The sequence below is a fragment of the Dendrobates tinctorius genome, unplaced genomic scaffold, assembly GCF_039654945.1.
Source record: "Dendrobates tinctorius isolate UK_male_01 unplaced genomic scaffold, ASM3965494v1 ptg000086l, whole genome shotgun sequence".
Classification (NCBI taxonomy): Eukaryota; Metazoa; Chordata; class Amphibia; order Anura; family Dendrobatidae; genus Dendrobates; species Dendrobates tinctorius.
Genome location: NW_027361754.1, coordinates 12,883,737 through 12,901,331, shown reverse-complemented (window position 1 = coordinate 12,901,331; position 17,595 = coordinate 12,883,737). Strand labels below are relative to the sequence as shown.

Here is a 17,595-nt window from a genome sequence, read left to right as displayed (position 1 = left end):
CTGGTCTATGCATTATATATCCTGTTTATTCTTTGCCCTAATTTATATTTCTGTAACGGTTCGGATCTGCTCAGTTAGTAAAAAAAGGAATACCAACACAACTCTGAATGATTCATTCTGGTAAGATAAATTGACTAGTGCTGTGGTTGTGTGCATGCGCTAACCGTGACACACATCTGACTGTCCTGTGCATGGAAACTAGTGACGACTGGATTTTCCGTCTCCACCTACTTGGGCATGACGTTACCCATATGTCCACTGCAGTCGCGGACCGGAAGTCATTTTACATGTGATGGTACTGCCATGATAACCTCATGCATGTGTGATGTGGCATCCTTGGATTTAAGGGGGATATTTTGCTGTATATTTTAATGTGCTTGCTAAATAAAGCTTTGGTATAATTCATTTGTTGCACTGTATGTAATACTTACTGCTTTAGATCCATGACTGGGGCCTCTCTAGATCTTATCAGGTTGAAGGTGCTATAGCATATTGATACAGCCTGGTCTAGTGCCTTTGATCATCTAACCGTCCCCTGGTGTGCTGGCCCCAGCTGCCAAATTATACCCAACCAGCTCCCACAATCCCTCTCTCCTGACCCTGTAGTGTGGCCTATATATTTAGAAGTTCCTAAGGGGAAGCACGCATGTGTGGGGTGCAGCACACAAGCATCCCATAAGCAAAGCATCATGAAAATGGCAGTTATACATGGCAGTTAGTCAGGGCAGGAGTCAGGTAACCCACACTTTGCTCTCTCCTTTAACCATTTGCTTTGGGTTCCCTTGCCATCCACATTCACCACCCTATCCCCCCTCCATCACGACTCATACACATCAGCCCCTCTATACTTCCCTCTCCCATGTACAGCTCCCATGCACTCCTCACCTTCCTGAGAAACCTCAGCCCATCTTGCCCAAACACATCGCAGAAAAAAAACTACTTACAATTCCAACAACTATTTGCTCTTTATCTTCCTACTCCTACTGATTTCAGGGGACATCTCCCCTAACCCTGGTCCACCATCCCCCAACCTCAACCCCTACCTCATATCGAAACCATAATAATCTTATTAATATTACTTGCACTCCCTCATCTCCATCTTTTAATTGTGTCCTCTGGAATCCACTGTCTGTCTGTAACAAGCTTCCTTTCCTACACAACTACTTTCTGAACAACTCTCAATCTGTTGGCCCTCACTGAAACCTGGATTCAGGATTCTGACACTGCCTCTCCTGCTGCCATTTCCTACGGTGGCTTTCAATTCTCTCACTCCCCGAGACTCATAAACAGACATGGTGGTGGAGTCGGCATACTCCTGTCCCCACAATGCACTTTCCAGGTCATCCCCCCAGATCCATCAATCTTATTCCCTTCTTTTGAGGTCCACACCATCAGGCTCTTCCGTCCCCTCTCCCTCAGAGTAGCGGCCATATACCGGCCCCCAGGCTCACCCACCCACTTCCTTGACCACTTTTCAGCCTGGCTGCCGCACTTCACGTCCTCAGAACTTCCATCCCTTATCCTGGGAGACTTCAACATCCCCATTAACAGCCCTACTTCCACATCTGCATCCCAGCTTCTATCACTAACCACCTCTCTAGGCCTCTCACAGCTTTCAACCTCTGAGACACACAAGGACGGTAACACCCTTGATCTGGTCTTCGGCCGGCTCTGTCAATCTCCCACCTAAATAACTCACCGCTTCCACTCTCTGACCACAACATTCTCTCCTTCACGCTCACAAATCCTGCATCTCCCCTGGCTCAGTTTCCACATTTGATCCCATCACAAAAGAAGTCTCCAGACTCCTCTTCTTCTCGTCCGACTACATGCACTACCGACCCCATTCCCTCACATCTCCTCCAGTCTCTCTCCAGTCATCACAACTACAGACCAGTCTCCAATCTCCCCTTCATCTCTAAACTTTTAGAGCACCTAGTTTACTCCCGCCTTACCTGTTACCTCTCCACTCACTCCCTTCTAGACCCTTCACAATCTGGCTTCCGCCCCCTACATTCAAATGAAACTGCACTCATCAAAGTGACCAATGAGCTTCTGACAGCAAAACGTAACGGTGACCACTCTCTGCTCATTCGTCTTGACCTATGTGCAGCTTTCGATACTGTTGACCACCATCTCCTACTCTCTAGGCTCCAGTCACTAGGCATTAAGGACACTGCTCTCTCCTGGTTCTCTTCCTATCTCTCTGACCGCTCCTTCAGTGTTTTGCTCTCTGGCTCCACTTCATCTCCTCTTTCTCTTGCTGTCGGGGTACCTCAGGGCTCAGTCCTTGGCCCCCTTCTCTTCTCTCTACACAGCCCCAATTGGACAGACCATCAGCAGATTTGGCTTTCGGTACCATCTTTATGCTGATGACACACAACTATATACGTCTTCCCCCGACCTTACCCCCTCTGTACTACAGAACGCGAGTGACTGTCTGTCCACAGTCTCCAATATCATGTCCACTCTCTATCTGAAACTTAACCTCTCCAAAACTGAACTTCTTCTGCTCCCGCCGTCTACTCATCTCCCTAAATCTGACATTTCCCTCTCTGTGGGTGGTACCACAATAACTCCCCGGCAGCAGGCGCGCTGTCTGGGTGTTATGTTTGACATCAATCTCTCCTTCACATCCCATATACAATCTCTTGCCGCTTACACCTAAAGAACATCTCTAGAATCCGCCCTTTTCTCACCATGGAAACAAAAACCCTCACTGTAGCATTGATCCACTCCCGCCTGGATTACTGCAACGCTCTATTAATTGGCCTCCCCGTCACTCGACTATCCCCTCTCCAGTCCATACTTAATGCAGCAGCCAGGGTCATCCATCTGGCTAATCCGTACTCGGACGTATCCGCTCTTCGTCAGTCATTACACTGGCTGCCCATTCATTATAGAATCCAATTCAAAGTACTTGTTCTCACCTGCAAAGCTCTCCACGGTGCGGCACCCCCCTACATCTCCTCCCTCATTTCTGTCTATCGGCCTAGCCGATCGCTGCGCTCTGCAAACGACTTTCGACTAACCTCTGCACTAATCCGTACCTCCCATTCCCGACTCCAAGACTTCTCCTGTGCTGCTCCTATACTCTGAAATGCTCTACCCCAAGAAATTAGGACTAACCACAATTTGCATAGTTTTAGGCGCTCCCTCAAAACACATTTGTTCAGAGCGGCTTATCACGTTCACTAATCAATGTCATTCTACGTGTAAGTGTGTGTGTGTAGCCCATTCACTATCTCCATCCATCCTTCACTCCCTCAACATGGCTGGACCTTCATTGTAAATATACAATTGTAAATACACACCTGTACTTTGTATCTCCCTCACTTCATGGTAGATTGTAAGCTCTCACGAGCAGGGTCGTTTTATTTTGCTTTAAATATTGTATTAACGTTACTTATGACTTGTGTTTTGAAACTGTAAAGCGCTGCGGAATATGTTGGCGCTATATAGATTATTATAGATGTTGTTAAAACTTCTGACCTTCTAATTGGTCAACTTGGCTTTAAAAAGAAAAGATACTCCCTCATCCTGACACAACCCCAGAAGAAGCAAGGCGAAACACATTGGAAATTTACACAAAACCAGGTCTGGGAAAGATGGGTGGATGAGGCTCCACGGCCCAGGAGCAGCAATAGCCTCAGTGTGCAAGAACACAGGACAAAACCTGCCACCTTATAGTGCAGAGTCAATGTGCAGGGACTGGGGTCATTATTATGTTGAGATATAATGTGAAGTGTTGCACTCCCAGGAGCCAGGACACTTTCTGGGACAGTTATTTATGTTCATTGGTTTTCAGTAAAGTCTGGATAGCCACTTAGATTGCAGTTTTGATCAAAAGTGACTCCTCACCGGTAAGCACTTGACGGTTTACTACGTATTTCAGAAAAGAGAAATTAATGCATTTAGTAATTCAGAGCGCGGCTGCATAGTTCTTCCTTCCTGTAGAAACTTTTAGAGGAACTTGGGAGAAATGGAAGATCTTTAGCATGTAAATCCCTGTGTACTGGGCTAATTACAGCAGGAGGGATTTGCATTACACAGCGTGGCGGTGCATCGTGAGGACGGAAGCGTGCAGCCCCCCCTGCTCCAGAGCTGTCATTTATTAGGTTTATTTGCATGGGGGTTTTATGATAGGCAAAAAAATTACTAAATTCAATTTACTCTCCTATCGGACTGAAGATTCATAATCCCTTAGAGGAGTAATCCGCGTCTATAGGGCCCGTTACACACAGCGATCTCGCTGGCGACATCGCTGATTTTGACACATCAGCGATCTCTCCAGTGAGATCGCTGTGTGTGACATCCAGCAGCGATCAGCCCCCCCCGCCGGGTATCGCTGATCGTGCTGGATCGTCCTGGCCCGTTTTTTCATCGCTGGTCTCCCGCTGGCCAGCGCACATCGCTGCGTGTGGCAGCAGGAGCCAGCGATGAGCGATGCTGCACGCTGGTTACCAACGTAAACATCGGGTTTCTAAGGGCCGTGTGGCCCTTAGAAACCCGATGTTTACCCTAGATACCAGCGTGCACTGCAGGCAGGGCGGGGGTGGAGGCAGAGCGGCGCACAGAGCGGATTAGCTCTGCTATCTGCTACTCCAGTCTGTCAGACCGGAGTAGCAGATAGTGCTACGCCAGTCTGTCTGCGCCGCCCTGCCTGGGGGGCTGTCTATGTGACAGCTCACCAGCGATTAGCTAACAATGTCCCAGCGATCCCATCCACTTCGGATCGTTGGTGGGATCGCTGGGACATTGTTATGTGTAACGGTACCCTAACTGCTCCATAATTGACTTAAATATTTCAGCAGTTTCTTGCGAAAGTTTCAAATGAAAAGTAAACTTCATAGATAAGGAGCAATGATTATCATTAAGCCACGGCATCACACATTACAGATGTTAATTTACCTCTAAATGTGGCTTAAGCTGGATGGAGGCCTCTACGATGCACTCAGTTGATCATAGAATGGTGGAATAAGGAGCAGGTATTCATTCTAGCTACCTGTAGCCAGCACTAGGGGAGGCTCCCTGTATACAGAGATACAAGGTAAGATTCTGTCTGCAGCCAGAACTAGGGGGAGCTCCCTGTATAGCTATACATGGTAACATAGTCGGCTGTCACCACTAGGGGGAGCTCCCAGTATACGGAGATACATGATAAGATTCTGTCTGCAGTCACCACTAGGGGGAGCTCCCTGTATAGAGACACGAGATCCTGTCTGCAGCCACCACTAGGGGGGGATCTCCCTGTATACAGAGATACATGATAAGATTGTCTGCAGCCACCACTAGGGGGAGCTCCCTGTATACAGAGATACATGATAAGATTGTCTGCAGCCACCACTAGGGGGAGCTCCCTGTATACAGGGATACATGATAAGATCCTGTCTGCAGCCACCACTAGGGGGGGATCTCCCTGTATACAGAGATACATGATAAGATTCTGTCTGCAGCCACCACTAGGGGAAGCTCCCTGTATACAGAGATACAGCATAAGATTCTGAAAAAGCAAAAAGGGTGATCCAGCTTCCAAAAATATTCCAAAATTTATTGTAACATATTAAAAACACAGAGTAACGAACAGAATTCACATCATCTAACAGCAACGTGTTTCGAACAGTGAAATGTTCTCTCAAAGCTGCCCCAACTCGGTAATATGATTATATACCCACCACAATCAATAAAATTTCACAAAGTCACATGGTGCAAAAAGGCCAATCAATTAAAAGACACAAATACGGCAAAACAAATTAAGAAATTGAAAAAGCAAATTCAATGTATATGTCCTAGTAGTGGAACATGATTTCTTTACGAGCATTTAGACCAGCAGGGTAACAGGTATTCAAACGAAACATCCAGTATGCCTCCCGTGTCATAAGGCCTCCTTTGGTGTCTCCTCCCCTTGCTGACATGGTTATTTTCTCAATTCCAATGACTTGTAGAGACGCCGCACTTCTCTGATGTCGGGACACAAAATGCTTGGATGCAAATGACATGGTGCGATTCAGACTGGTGTGAGACCCTATCAGTAATATGCTCGATATTCTTGTTTTTAGCGCACTCATTTTCAGATAGTGGAATTAACAATATAAAATCAGTTTATTAACTGTAGCACTAAAAACATGGTTTATTTAATCAAATGCACTGAATGTAATTGGCTATATAGGATGTACAACCCGCATGATAAAAACAAGAATATCGAGCATATTACTGATAGGGTCTCACACCAGTCTGAATCGCACAAGGTCATTTGCATCCAAGCATTTTGTGTCCCGACATCAGAGAAGTGCGGCGTCTCTACAAGTCATTGGAATTGAGAAATTAACCATGTCAGCAAGGGGAGGAGACACCAAAGGACGCCTTATGACACGGGAGGCATACTGGATGTTTCGTTTGAATACCTAAAAAGTGGTTTGGTACCGTGTTAGCCAGTAGAAAAAAAAAATATATAAAAGTGCTCTCAGTGTGAGAAACAAAATAGGAATCTTGTGGGTATGATACCTTTTAATGGCTAACAAATAATAGTGACGTCCCTTCATCAGGCTGATATGACAAAATATTTGAAGAAACCTTATTTATATACAGTTTAAAGCACAACATTTCGATAAACAATGAGCTTGAAGAGAGAATCCTTAATTAGGTAAGATTAGATAGGTAGTGTGAGAAGTTCTGTGAGATCAAAGGGCTACTTGGAGGAGATAGCTCAGATATGGTAATGAATCATAAAACCTTCTGACAAATTGAGTCCTGTGTAAATAGAATCAAAGATTGTAATGAATTTGTGTTCCCACACTCTCAGATGTGTCTGTGATTTAAAATTGCCTTTTAAAATGACAACTTTCATATTGCCTATGTTGTGTCCTGGATCACAGAAATGTTTAGCCACAGGTAAATGGGATGCAAAACCTGCATTCATATACAGACCAAAGTCAAAATCCAAATTCCCAACACACAGCAGGACTATAAGATCCCTGGGACATTCACATGTTCCTCTTCCAATGTGGTGTATTTAATTCTATGCAATATATGTCCTGTGGGTGGCCTCTACGTTGGAGAAACAGGACAGAGACTGAGAGCAAGGATGAGGTCTCATCGTCATACAATTACAGACAAAAAACCCATTTACCTGTGACTAAACATTTCTGTCATCCAGGACATAACATAGGCAATATGAAAGTTGTCATTTTTAAAGGCATTTTTAAATCACAGACACATCAGAGGGTGTGGGAACACAAATTCATTACAATCTTTGATTCTATTCACACAGGACTCAATTTGGCAGGTTTTATGATCAATTACCATATCTGAGCTATCTCCTCCAAGTAGCCCTTTGATCTCACAGAACTTTTCACACTATCTATCTAATCTTACCTAATTAAGGATTCTCTCTCCAAGCTAATTGTTTGTTTATTGAAAAGCTGTGCTTTAAACTGTTTATAAATAAGGTTTCTTCAAATATTTTGTCATATCAGCCTGATGAAGGGACCTAAGCAGTCCGGAAAGCTTGCTTTGTAACAACATTCACTATTATTTGTTAGCCATTGAAAGGTATCATACCCACAAGATTCCCCACAAGATTCCTATTTTGTTTCTCTCACTAAGAGCACTTTATATGTTTGAATACCTGTTACCCTGCTGGTCTAAATGCTCGTAAAGAAATCATGTTCCACTACTAGAACATACTGTATTGAATTTGTTTTTTTTCATTTTCGTAATTTTTTGCCGTATTTGTGTCTTTTAATTGATTGGCCTTTTTGCACCATGTGACTTTGTGAAATTTTATTGGTTGTGGTGGGTATATAATCATATCATTACTGAGTTGGGGCAGCTTTGAGAGAACATTTCACTGTTCGAAACGCATTGCTGTTAGATGATGTGAACTCTGTTCGTTACTCTCTGTTTTTAATATGTTACAATAAATTTTGGAATATTTTTTGTAAGCTGCATCACCTTTTTTGTTTTTTCATTATCTGCACGTGACGACTACACGAGGTCCGTGCTTCCTCGCGCCACATGCTAATTCAGGTGAGCTGGTTTTCTTTCTATTTTTATAGCATAAGATTCTGTCTGCAGCAACCACTAGGGGGAGCACCCTGTATACAGATACATGATAAGATCCTGTCTGCATCCATCACTAGGGGGAGATCCCTGTATACAAAGATACATAAGATAAGATCCTGGCTGCAGCCACCACTAAGGGGAGCTCCCTGTATAGAGAGATACGCAAGACTATGCCTGCAGTCACCACTAGGGGGAGCTCCCTGTATACAGAGGTACATGGTAAGATTCTGCCTGCAGTCACCACTAGGGGGAGCTCCTGTATACAGAGGTACATGGTAAGATTCTGTCTGCAGTCACCACTAGGGGGAGCCCCCAGTATACAGGGATACATAAGATTCTGTCTGCAGTCACCACTAGGGGGAGCTCCCTGTACACAGATACAGGATAAGATTCTGTCAGCAGCCATCACTGAGGGTCTGAAAGAACAGTGGAGCAGGTGGGGGGTTCTGCAAGTTTTAGGCAATATTTCAGCAAATGAAGTTGTTGCTTTAGTCAGGATTAAATGATGTCCTCAATGTTGAGGAATTCCAGGAGACACTTATTCATCATGTAAAGCCATCACGAGGCATCTGATCGGCTCCAAATTTTTCCTGCAGCAGCACAATGACCCCCAAAATCCAACCAATATCATTACGAACAAGGAGTCCTGGAGGTGGTGATCCGGCCCCCACAGAGCCCTGATCTCACATCATCCCATCTGTCTGGGATCACATGAAGAGACAGAAGGATCCGCACAAAACTCATACACAGAAGATCTGGGGACAGGTCTCCAAGATGTTTGGCCCAACCTCCTGCCGAGATCCTCCATAACCTGTATACAAATGATGAGAAGAAGTGATGGAGGCGACAGACGGTCACCAGATACTGACGGAGGCGACGGACGGTCACCAGATACTGATGGGAGGCGACGGACGGTCGCCACATACTGGTGGGATTTACATTCCTCTTTTGTTCATTGATACAACTATTAACCCTTCGTTTTAAAGCATTCTGAGCAACATTTTTTCTTATACCTGCCTAAAACTTTTGAACAGTACTATACAATGCACAATATACACACTAGCCACAATGCATCATACACCCACTATATAACACACACTACGAGTGTACCCAACACACCACTACATATATAGTCACACATACAACCACTATACACCGTAAAAGACATCACATGTGTAACATTTTTCTCCACCTCGGCAAACAATGCAGGATACAGACCAGAAGTCATAGATGCAGCCAAGATTTATTGTAATTACTCCCCCAGTATAAGGAGCTGCCGTCACTCAGATGTAGTAACGACAAGAGGCGGCTGTCAGAATCTGTGCCTGCCACCATCCAGTGACTGCGCCTCTTTCCACCCCCGTATTCCTGCACTTCCATTATCCGACCCTCCTGTGGCCAAGCAGACGGGTATGAACCATTGCTGGTCAAGGGGGGAGGGATGTCGTGACCCACCGTTCTGTCCTACAACATCAGACATAGCGTGGACGAGCCTCAGTATGGAGTAAATATCTGTAACATACAGGATAATGATGACATTGGCAATGAAAGGGTTAACAAAACGCGGACACTTCCATTAACCCTTGCAGCAGCAGACGCTGCATGATAAAGTGAATGGGACTGCAGCGTCTTGCATCAGGAAGGGTTAACAAAGCCATAAGACAGAGGAGGAAGATGCATGCGGAGAGCAACCCCATGTACCCATGACGTCCAGGCCTTAAAGGGGCAGAGACGAGTGGACAGATCACAGTTGCCAGAACTGGAGTAGAGCCAGGAGGAGCGGCCGGGGTCCTGCGCCCACTCACACGGGACGGCGGCTCTGGCCTCTTCTGAAGAGTCAGATGTCACATCTGCCGACGGGTCACACATCGCTGAGAGCCTGAAGGAGGACGAGAACGTGTTAGGAAGGAGACGGGCGATCCCGAGACAATCACACCCATGAGATGAGCCATCGAGAAACCGCCTGCGCGGAGCGCCCTCCAGGGGAGGATCATACGCAAACAGCAGATACCAGCATTAAACTCCAACCCGCGGCACATATACAGCTCTCTCAGCAGCCAGACATGCTGGGAGTTGTGGTTCTGCACAAGTCAGAGCCCTCATATTGCACAGAATAAACCATCCTGCTGGAGGCCGATGCTGCGGCCATGTCAGTAATTTGTGCTGGCAGCCCCTTCTATGGGGCAACGTCCCCAGGACCTGCACTGGTGCCGGCAGATGGAGGAGGCTCGCAGGACTCTGGTGCGGCGGCGGCGGCCATAAACCCGGATCCTGCAAATCCCTTGCTCTACGACCCACCTTCCGTGTAAACTCTGGGAGAACGAACGCCGCTCGGTGAATGTTGGCGTTGTAGTATCTGAGGTTCAGCTCGTCCACCTGATCCTGGGTCAGCGCCCGCACCGGCTCCCGGAAACTCGTGTTCTGCAAAATGGGAAAGAATGGTAACATGCCCGCTCTCCGCTCCATGTGGAGGTGATGACCCCGAATGGATTACACTTCTGGACTAACCCCCTTATAACACACATCTGTGTGCTGTGATGTCTCCTGGCCCCAGCATCACTGCCTCATACAGGGCTATGGTGGATTTGGGGTTGGGAGAATCGCAGCCGCTGCGGACACTCGGATGTGTGACTGCGTCCCGATATTCAGAGGGGGAGGCAGGTGGAGCAACTCACTGGGTTTTTGCTGCAGAGCATGAAGCCGATCTGGCCACTGGGGTAGGTAGGGATGGTGCAGTAGGCGTACTCCACCACAGGGAACAGGGTCTTACAGAACTGGTGCATCTCCTTAATGAGGTCCAGGTGCAGCCACTGACACTCCCCTGAGGAGCAGACAGCAGAGGGTTAATGGAGGAATCGGCCGAGCATACAGGGGAATCACACATGGCAGACCCTCACCCTGACAGCAGAGGATCCCGCCCTCCCTGAGCGCTGTCTTCATCAGCTGGTAGTAAGACTCTTTAAAGAGAGACTCCGCAGGACCTGAGGCGGAAAATCACAATGAGGAACAGGGGAGAGAGTTTACAAGTCCCAAAAAAGTGAAAATCCCGATCTCACCAACAGGGTCGGAGGAGTCCGTGATGATGACGTCAAACGCGTCTTGGTTCTGTTTCATGAACTGGAAACCGTCGCCCACGTGTAGAGTGAGTTTAGGGCTGGAGTAGCCCACGGCCATGCCCGGCAGAAACTGCTTTGAGACATTGATGACCTCCTGGAAGGCAAATGTCCCAACTGGTCGGGTCACAACAGCCAACTTGGGGTGGGGGTGTTGTAATCCGAGGGTCCAGACGCTGGTTCTGAGCCCCCGACACTCACCTCATCAATCTCACACTGCACCACAGACTCCACGGACGGGTGTTTCACCACCTCCCGAAGCACCCCCCCATCACCGCCTCCGATGATGAGCACCTGAGAAGGGGAGGAAGAGAGGACTCATCAGTCCGCAGACATCTGCCCGGGGGTTGGGGTCTTTCCACTGCCCACTCCCTCCATATTAGGATGGAGCTGGTACTTCGTATCCACTACAGACAGAACAGACTGGAGGGGAGAGGGGTCTGCTGCAGCAACAGCTTATATGACTGCAGTATAAGCACAAACGAGGGGGAGCAGATCCAGGAGGGAAGGGGGGTCTCCTACATCTAGTGGGGGGCACTTACCTTCTTGGGGTTGGGGTGACTGCAGAGTGGGAGGTTTGCAATCATCTCCTGATAGGAGAACTCATCTCTCTCCGTGCACTGGATTAACCCGTCCAACACCAGCACATTCCCATACGACTTACTGTAAGACAGTCACATGGTACAGATTAGCCATCAGCCTCAGCTGCAGAATAGGTACATCAGAGGAGGAAGATGGGACGTCGCTGACAAAGGGGGGGGGGGGAGAAAGAGGAAGAGGAGGCGCCACTGCCAAAGGGGGGAAAGAAAGAGGAAAAAGAGGCGCCACTGACAAAGGGAGAAAGATAGGAAAAAAGAGGAGGTAATGCTGACAAAGAGGGGAAAGAAAGTGGAAGAAGAGGGGGTACCGCTGACAAGGGGGAAAGAAGGAGGTGGAAGAGGGGACGCCACTAATGCACAGAGGAAAGAAAGAGGAAGAAGTGGGGGCGCTGATGGCAAAGAGGAGGAGGGGATGATGTCAAAGAAGGGGGGGGGGGGGAGAGAAAAGAGGAGGCGCCGCTGACAAACGGGGAAAGAAAAAGGAAGAAGAGGAGGCGCCGCTGACAAAAGGGGGAAAAGGAGGAAGAAGAGGGGGTGCCGCTAACAAAGAGGGGACAGAAAGAGGAAGAGGGGGTGCCGCTGACAAAGGGGGAAAGGAGGCGGAAGAGGAGACACCAGTGATGCAGAGGAAAGAAACGGGAAGAAGTGGGGGCGCTGATGGCAAAGAGGAGGAGGGGATGAGGTCAAAGGAGGAAGGGGGGGGGAGAGAAAAGAGGAGGCGCCGCTGACAAACAGGGAAAGAAAAAGGAAGAAGAGGAGGCGCCGCTGACAAAAAGGAGGAAGAAGAGGGGGGTGCCGCTGACAAAGGGGGAAAGGAGGCGGAATAGGGGACGCCAGTGATGCCGAGGAAAGAAACGGGAAGAAGTGGGGGCGCTGATGGCAATGAGGAGGAGGGGATGATGTCAAAGGGGGGGGGGGGGAGAAAAGAGGAGGCGCCGCTGACAAACGGGGAAAGAAAAAGGAAGAAGAGGAGGCGCCGCTGACAAAAGGGGGAAAAGGAGGAAGAAGAGGGGGTGCCGCTAACAAAGAGGGGATAGAAAGAGGAAGAGGGGGGTGCCGCTGACAAAGGGGGAAAGGAGGCGGAAGAGGAGACACCAGTGATGCAGAGGAAAGAAACGGGAAGAAGTGGGGGCGCTGATGGCAAAGCGGAGGAGGGGATGAGGTCAAAGGAGGAAGGGGGGAGAGAAAAGAGGAAGCGCCGCTGACAAACAGGGAAAGAAAAAGGAAGAAGAGGAGGCGCCGCTGACAAAAAGGAGGAAGAAGAGGGGGGTGCCGCTGACAAAGGGGGAAAGGAGGCGGAATAGGGGACGCCAGTGATGCAGAGGAAAGAAACGGGAAGAAGTGGGGGCCCTGATGGCAATGAGGAGGAGGGGATGATGTCAAAGGGGGGGGGGGGGGAGAGAAAAGAGGAGGCGCCGCTGACAAACGGGGAAAGAAAAAGGAAGAAGAGGAGGCGCCGCTGACAAAAGGGGGAAAAGGAGGAAGAAGAGGGGGTGCCGCTAACAAAGAGGGGATAGAAAGAGGAAGAGGGGGTGCCGCTGACAAAGGGGGAAAGGAGGAGGAAGAGGGGACACCAGTGATGCAGAGGAAAGAAACGGGAAGAAGTGGGGGTGCTGATGGCAAAGAGGAGGGGATGAGGTCAAAGGAGGAAGGGGGGGGGGGGAGAGAAAAGAGGAGGCGCCGCTGACAAACAGGGAAAGAAAAAGGAAGCGCCGCTGACAAAAAGGAGGAAGAAGAGGGGGGTGCCGCTGACAAAGGGGGAAAGGAGGCGGAATAGGGGACGCCAGTGATGCAGAGGAAAGAAACGGGAAGAAGTGGGGGCGCTGATGGCAAAGAGGAGGAGGGGATGATGTCAAAGGAGGAAGGGGGGGGGGGGTGGAGGAGAGGGAGAAAAGAGGAGGCGCCGCTGACAAACGGGGAAAGAAAAAGGAAGAAGAGGAGGCGCCGCTGACAAAAGGGGGAAAAGGAGGAAGAGGAGGCGCCGCTGACAAAAGGGGGAAAAGGAGGAAGAAGAGGGGGGTGCCGCTGACAAAGGGGGAAAGGAGGCGGAAGAGGGGATGCCAGTGATGCAGAGGAAAGAAACGGGAAGAAGTGGGGGCACTGGTGGCAAAGAGGAGGAGGGAAAAAAAAAAAACACAGCTGCCGCAGATATACAGACTTGTAGCACTGTGGAGAGACCACAGAACCTGCTAGAACTGCACAGAACACCGAACGAGTGATGACACTACAACTCCCAGCATACCTGCTCACACCCTGATGGGAGGAGTTGTCCCTTAACACTCATTCAATGTGATGAACAATTTCAGTGCTGCAGAACTACAACCCCCAGCATCCGCTGACAGCTACAGAACTACAGACCCCAGCTCGTCCGCGCGCAGAGGAATGCTGGGAGTTGTAGTCCTGCAGCAGCTGTTGGCCGGCCCTTAGTGACACATTGTCCTGCGGATGTAGAACGTTGTACTGAGAGGAAACGTGACCTGAGGGCTCGGCGACAGGTGAAGCAGCTCACCTCCTGAACACTAGGATCTCCTGGAAGGCGGACTTGTGGTGGTGCAGCACCTCCTCCACCTGCAGGGACATCGCCTGCCCCGGCCACAGGCTGCACGTCTCCCGGAACCAGCCATCCCGGACCGGCAGCTCCATCACGGCCCCCTGAGCTGTGCACGGCGCACACTAACCTCCTGCGCACAACGTGCATGACAGCGACCAATAAAGTCGTACTAGGGCGGGGCCACACGACTAAGGTAGGGTGATTCGCCACGTGGTGCCAGTGTGACTCACACATCGCTGTCGCCATCTTTACAACTGGCAAAAGGAAGTTACTTAGAAGAAAAATATTCAGGATTGAGAGTCCTCAGTAGTTGATACCTTTTAATGGCTAACTGAAAAGATGGTAACACATTGCAAGCTTTCGAGACTACTCAGGTCTCTTCATCAGGCTAGACTAATACAAAATCTGAAGAATCACAACCTGTATTTATACCCAAAACAGCACAGAAATAACGCAATAGATGAGACAAGTGACGTGAAGCAGAACTATCATTATGGGAGAGGGAGAAACAAATATTGGACCAGTACATAGATCAGGAGTCCGGATGTTTTATTGTCCTCTGATTGGGGTCTCCTAATGTGTTGTGATGCCCCCACACGGTCTTAGGAGCAAATTCCTTAATTGACGTAAAAATACATAAATCCATGCGACACATTCATTCCAGCACCGAGAGTGTCAAAGGTCGTCAAATTTATACTCACAGACTCCATGTTGCTGTGATCAGGCGTACAAAAATGGTTTACTTAGAAGAATCACTGAGCGTTTTACTTAGAAGAATCACTGAGCGGCGGCCGCTGTGCTCCTAGCTAAGAGGCGCCAGATGCACAAGGAACAGACTAGAGGCTCATATTTATTTCAACCCTTTAATAGGACCACGCCCATAGCTGTAGAACACACCCCTCTGAGCTCTGTATAACCCCGCCCACACAAACCAGAAAGCTGCCAATCAGTGCTGGGGGTGTGGTTACAGATTATCTGGCCTGGGCAGCACTGACACCTAGTCCTGTAGTGATAATCTCCTGCAGATAAGACACTGATTGCATTAAAACTACAGCAAGCAGCCTAACAAGTGACACACCACTGGAATCATGGTGTCTGTCCCTAGCTCATGTCATCCTCAGATTGCACAGCAAATTCCCTTCAACTTTTTTCCTTCTGACAGTGAAGGGGAAAACTTACAATTTGATGTAGTTGCTGATCCCCCCACCGATCTGCAGCGGTTCCCCCCCCACCCCTCGGGTTCATGCTGTCACTGCAGTCCCATGATCACTGCTGTTTATTTGGCTGCAGCGGTCACTTGTCAACAGTCACATCACGAGGAACGGAACTTTATTGCTCCGCCAACTCATTTTCCTCCTTATGTACAATCCATTTAAGGCCAAACATGTTGCTCTTCCCTCCTTTCCATTAGTCGCTATGTGACAGATGAGCCTTTTACTCCGTGGTGGTCAATTGTCTTTCTGCGCAGCATCGATTTATTAAATCACTTTCTAAACAATCGAAACTGCAGTGTAAAGTATGGAGGCGAAACGCATTAAGAAGGTCGAGGCAGGAGCTGGATGGCGGAGCACCATCGAGCCAGTGTCATCTTGAAGGCTCCGCACAGTTACAAGCAGCATCGCCCAGCGGGAGGGACACCCCAACAACGCGCCGCCTTGTGACTGTGCCGGTCCCCACAGAGATCAGACGCCATATAATACCCTCCCATAACAGAAAGTGGGAAAACCCAGTATCTGAAGGGAAGCAGGGCTGTAGTTTAAAGCAGGGAGGACAACCTCAATATAAAAAGCGTGTGATCGGCGATTTCCTTATGTTCCTGGAGTCGTCTCGAGGTTCAGAGGGCGGCGATTATAGAGCCATAATTAAAAGCAATGACGCCACAGACACCTTCACAATATAAAAACTTTAATAATAAAAGACAACAGACAAGTCTCGCTGGGCGACACCACGGCGACGTCCTCGGCGTGGATCCGGTTATCTCTTTGGCCAATTGTGTCTGAAGCCCCTGAACGAACAATATAAAAGACAGTTTATATCGGAAACACACCCACCCACCCAACACAGACACACACACCCACACCCCACCGACACACATTATATATATATATACATATATACACATATATACACATATATACACACACATACACACATACACACACATACGTTATGAAATGAGTCACCGAGGAGGAAAAAACAAAAAGCAAGCTAAGCCCAGAAAACCGGAGAGGTTGGTAACTAGCGGATTGCAGACCCCGATCCTATCCACAACAACTAGCAGTAGCTGTGGAGCGTGCCTACGGTGGTCCTAGACGCCTCGTCACGGCCGGAGAACTAAATAAGCCTAAAGAAAGAAAGGGAAAATCTAAACTGCCCCAGAGCAGACATCAAAGCAATAGACAGCCCCCAACATGTATTGTCGGTGAAACAAGATGAAAACACAGACACAGATAGTAAGATAGGCTGAGCAAACGATGGGGCCCTCGCTAACTAGAAAGGACAGGAAAGAAAAGCTGCTGTCTGCAATCACGCAAAAAACCCTGCCAAAAAAAAATGTCCAACACGTCTGATAGAAAAAGGCCCTGAAGTCGCTAGACTTCAAATCACTATATCAGCACTCAGGTATATTCTGAATACAGAGCAAAAGAGATCAACTGATCAGAGACAAAATGGGGATTCAGCCCAGTCCCAGCCAGGGCTGGCTGAACACAAAAACTACGTAAACCAGACAAAAACTCATATGAGCAATAGCAGAGAAAACTTAGCTTTAGGAAGGCAGGAACCAAACTGGAAACCAGGAGCCACAGTCAGGAATAATCACCAGCAAGAAACTAGGGAGTCGGCTGCCTTAAATCCAATCAGAAACTCCTGATGTTCAATCGCAGTCCTCTTCCTCAGGTGGCCGGTCTCTGCCATTTAGATCAGCTTCATTACCTCCCTTCACCAACAGAGGGAGTCCAGATAGAGAACTCACTACTCCTCTGTCAGCACAGCCAGCTCCATAACCCTCACCAGAAGCAAACCCAAAAATGAGCTCACAACAGTACCCCCCCTTGAGGAGGGGTCACCGAACCCTCATCCACACCACCGGGCCGATCAGGATGGGCCCGATGAAAAGCACGAACCAATCTATCGGCATGAATATCTTGGCAGAGACCCAAGAATTGTCCTCCTGGCCATAACCCTTCCACTTGAACAAATACTGGAGTCTCCGTCTAGCCAGACGAGAATCCAGTATTTTCTCTCTCATATTCCACATTACCTTCAA

General features: G+C 48.5%; 2 protein-coding genes across 6 annotated transcripts in view; both read right to left on the bottom strand.

The window, feature by feature from the left end:
- Positions 1-9,288: 9,288 nt before the first annotated feature.
- On the bottom strand, positions 9,289-14,478 carry SRM (spermidine synthase). Its single transcript, XM_073585070.1, has 8 exons — positions 14,286-14,478; positions 11,720-11,840; positions 11,379-11,471; positions 11,121-11,274; positions 10,962-11,045; positions 10,740-10,885; positions 10,363-10,485; positions 9,289-9,943 (listed from the first exon to the last, which is right to left on the bottom strand). Exons 1-8 carry the CDS (start codon positions 14,417-14,419, stop codon positions 9,926-9,928), a joined length of 873 nt encoding a protein of 290 aa, XP_073441171.1. The 5' UTR covers positions 14,420-14,478; the 3' UTR covers positions 9,289-9,925.
- Positions 14,479-16,215: 1,737 nt separating this feature from the next.
- Positions 16,216-17,595, bottom strand: part of EXOSC10 (exosome component 10) — a 40,069-nt gene continuing 38,689 nt past the window's right edge. For all 5 annotated transcript variants that reach the window (XR_012234028.1, XM_073585069.1, XM_073585067.1 and 2 more), the window contains one exon: positions 16,216-16,332. Coding sequence is in view for 4 of the 5 variants with exons in the window: in XM_073585069.1 (XP_073441170.1) it covers positions 16,302-16,332 (31 nt within the window). In the remaining variant the exon portion in view is untranslated. The remainder of the gene's footprint in view (positions 16,333-17,595) is intronic.

Bases quoted from the DNA above. Each gene is read 5' to 3' on its own strand.
- SRM (XM_073585070.1), bottom strand. From the start codon at position 14,419: ATGGAGCTGCCGGTCCGGGATGGCTGGTTCCGGGAGACGTGCAGCCTG. The intron at 11,841-14,285 runs GTGAGCTGCTTC...ACTGTCTTACAG, and splicing joins GAGATCCTAGTGTTCAGGAG to TAAGTCGTATGGGAATGTGC. The intron at 10,486-10,739 runs GTGAGTTGCTCC...CCCATTTTGCAG, and splicing joins TGCTCTGCAGCAAAAACCCA to AACACGAGTTTCCGGGAGCC.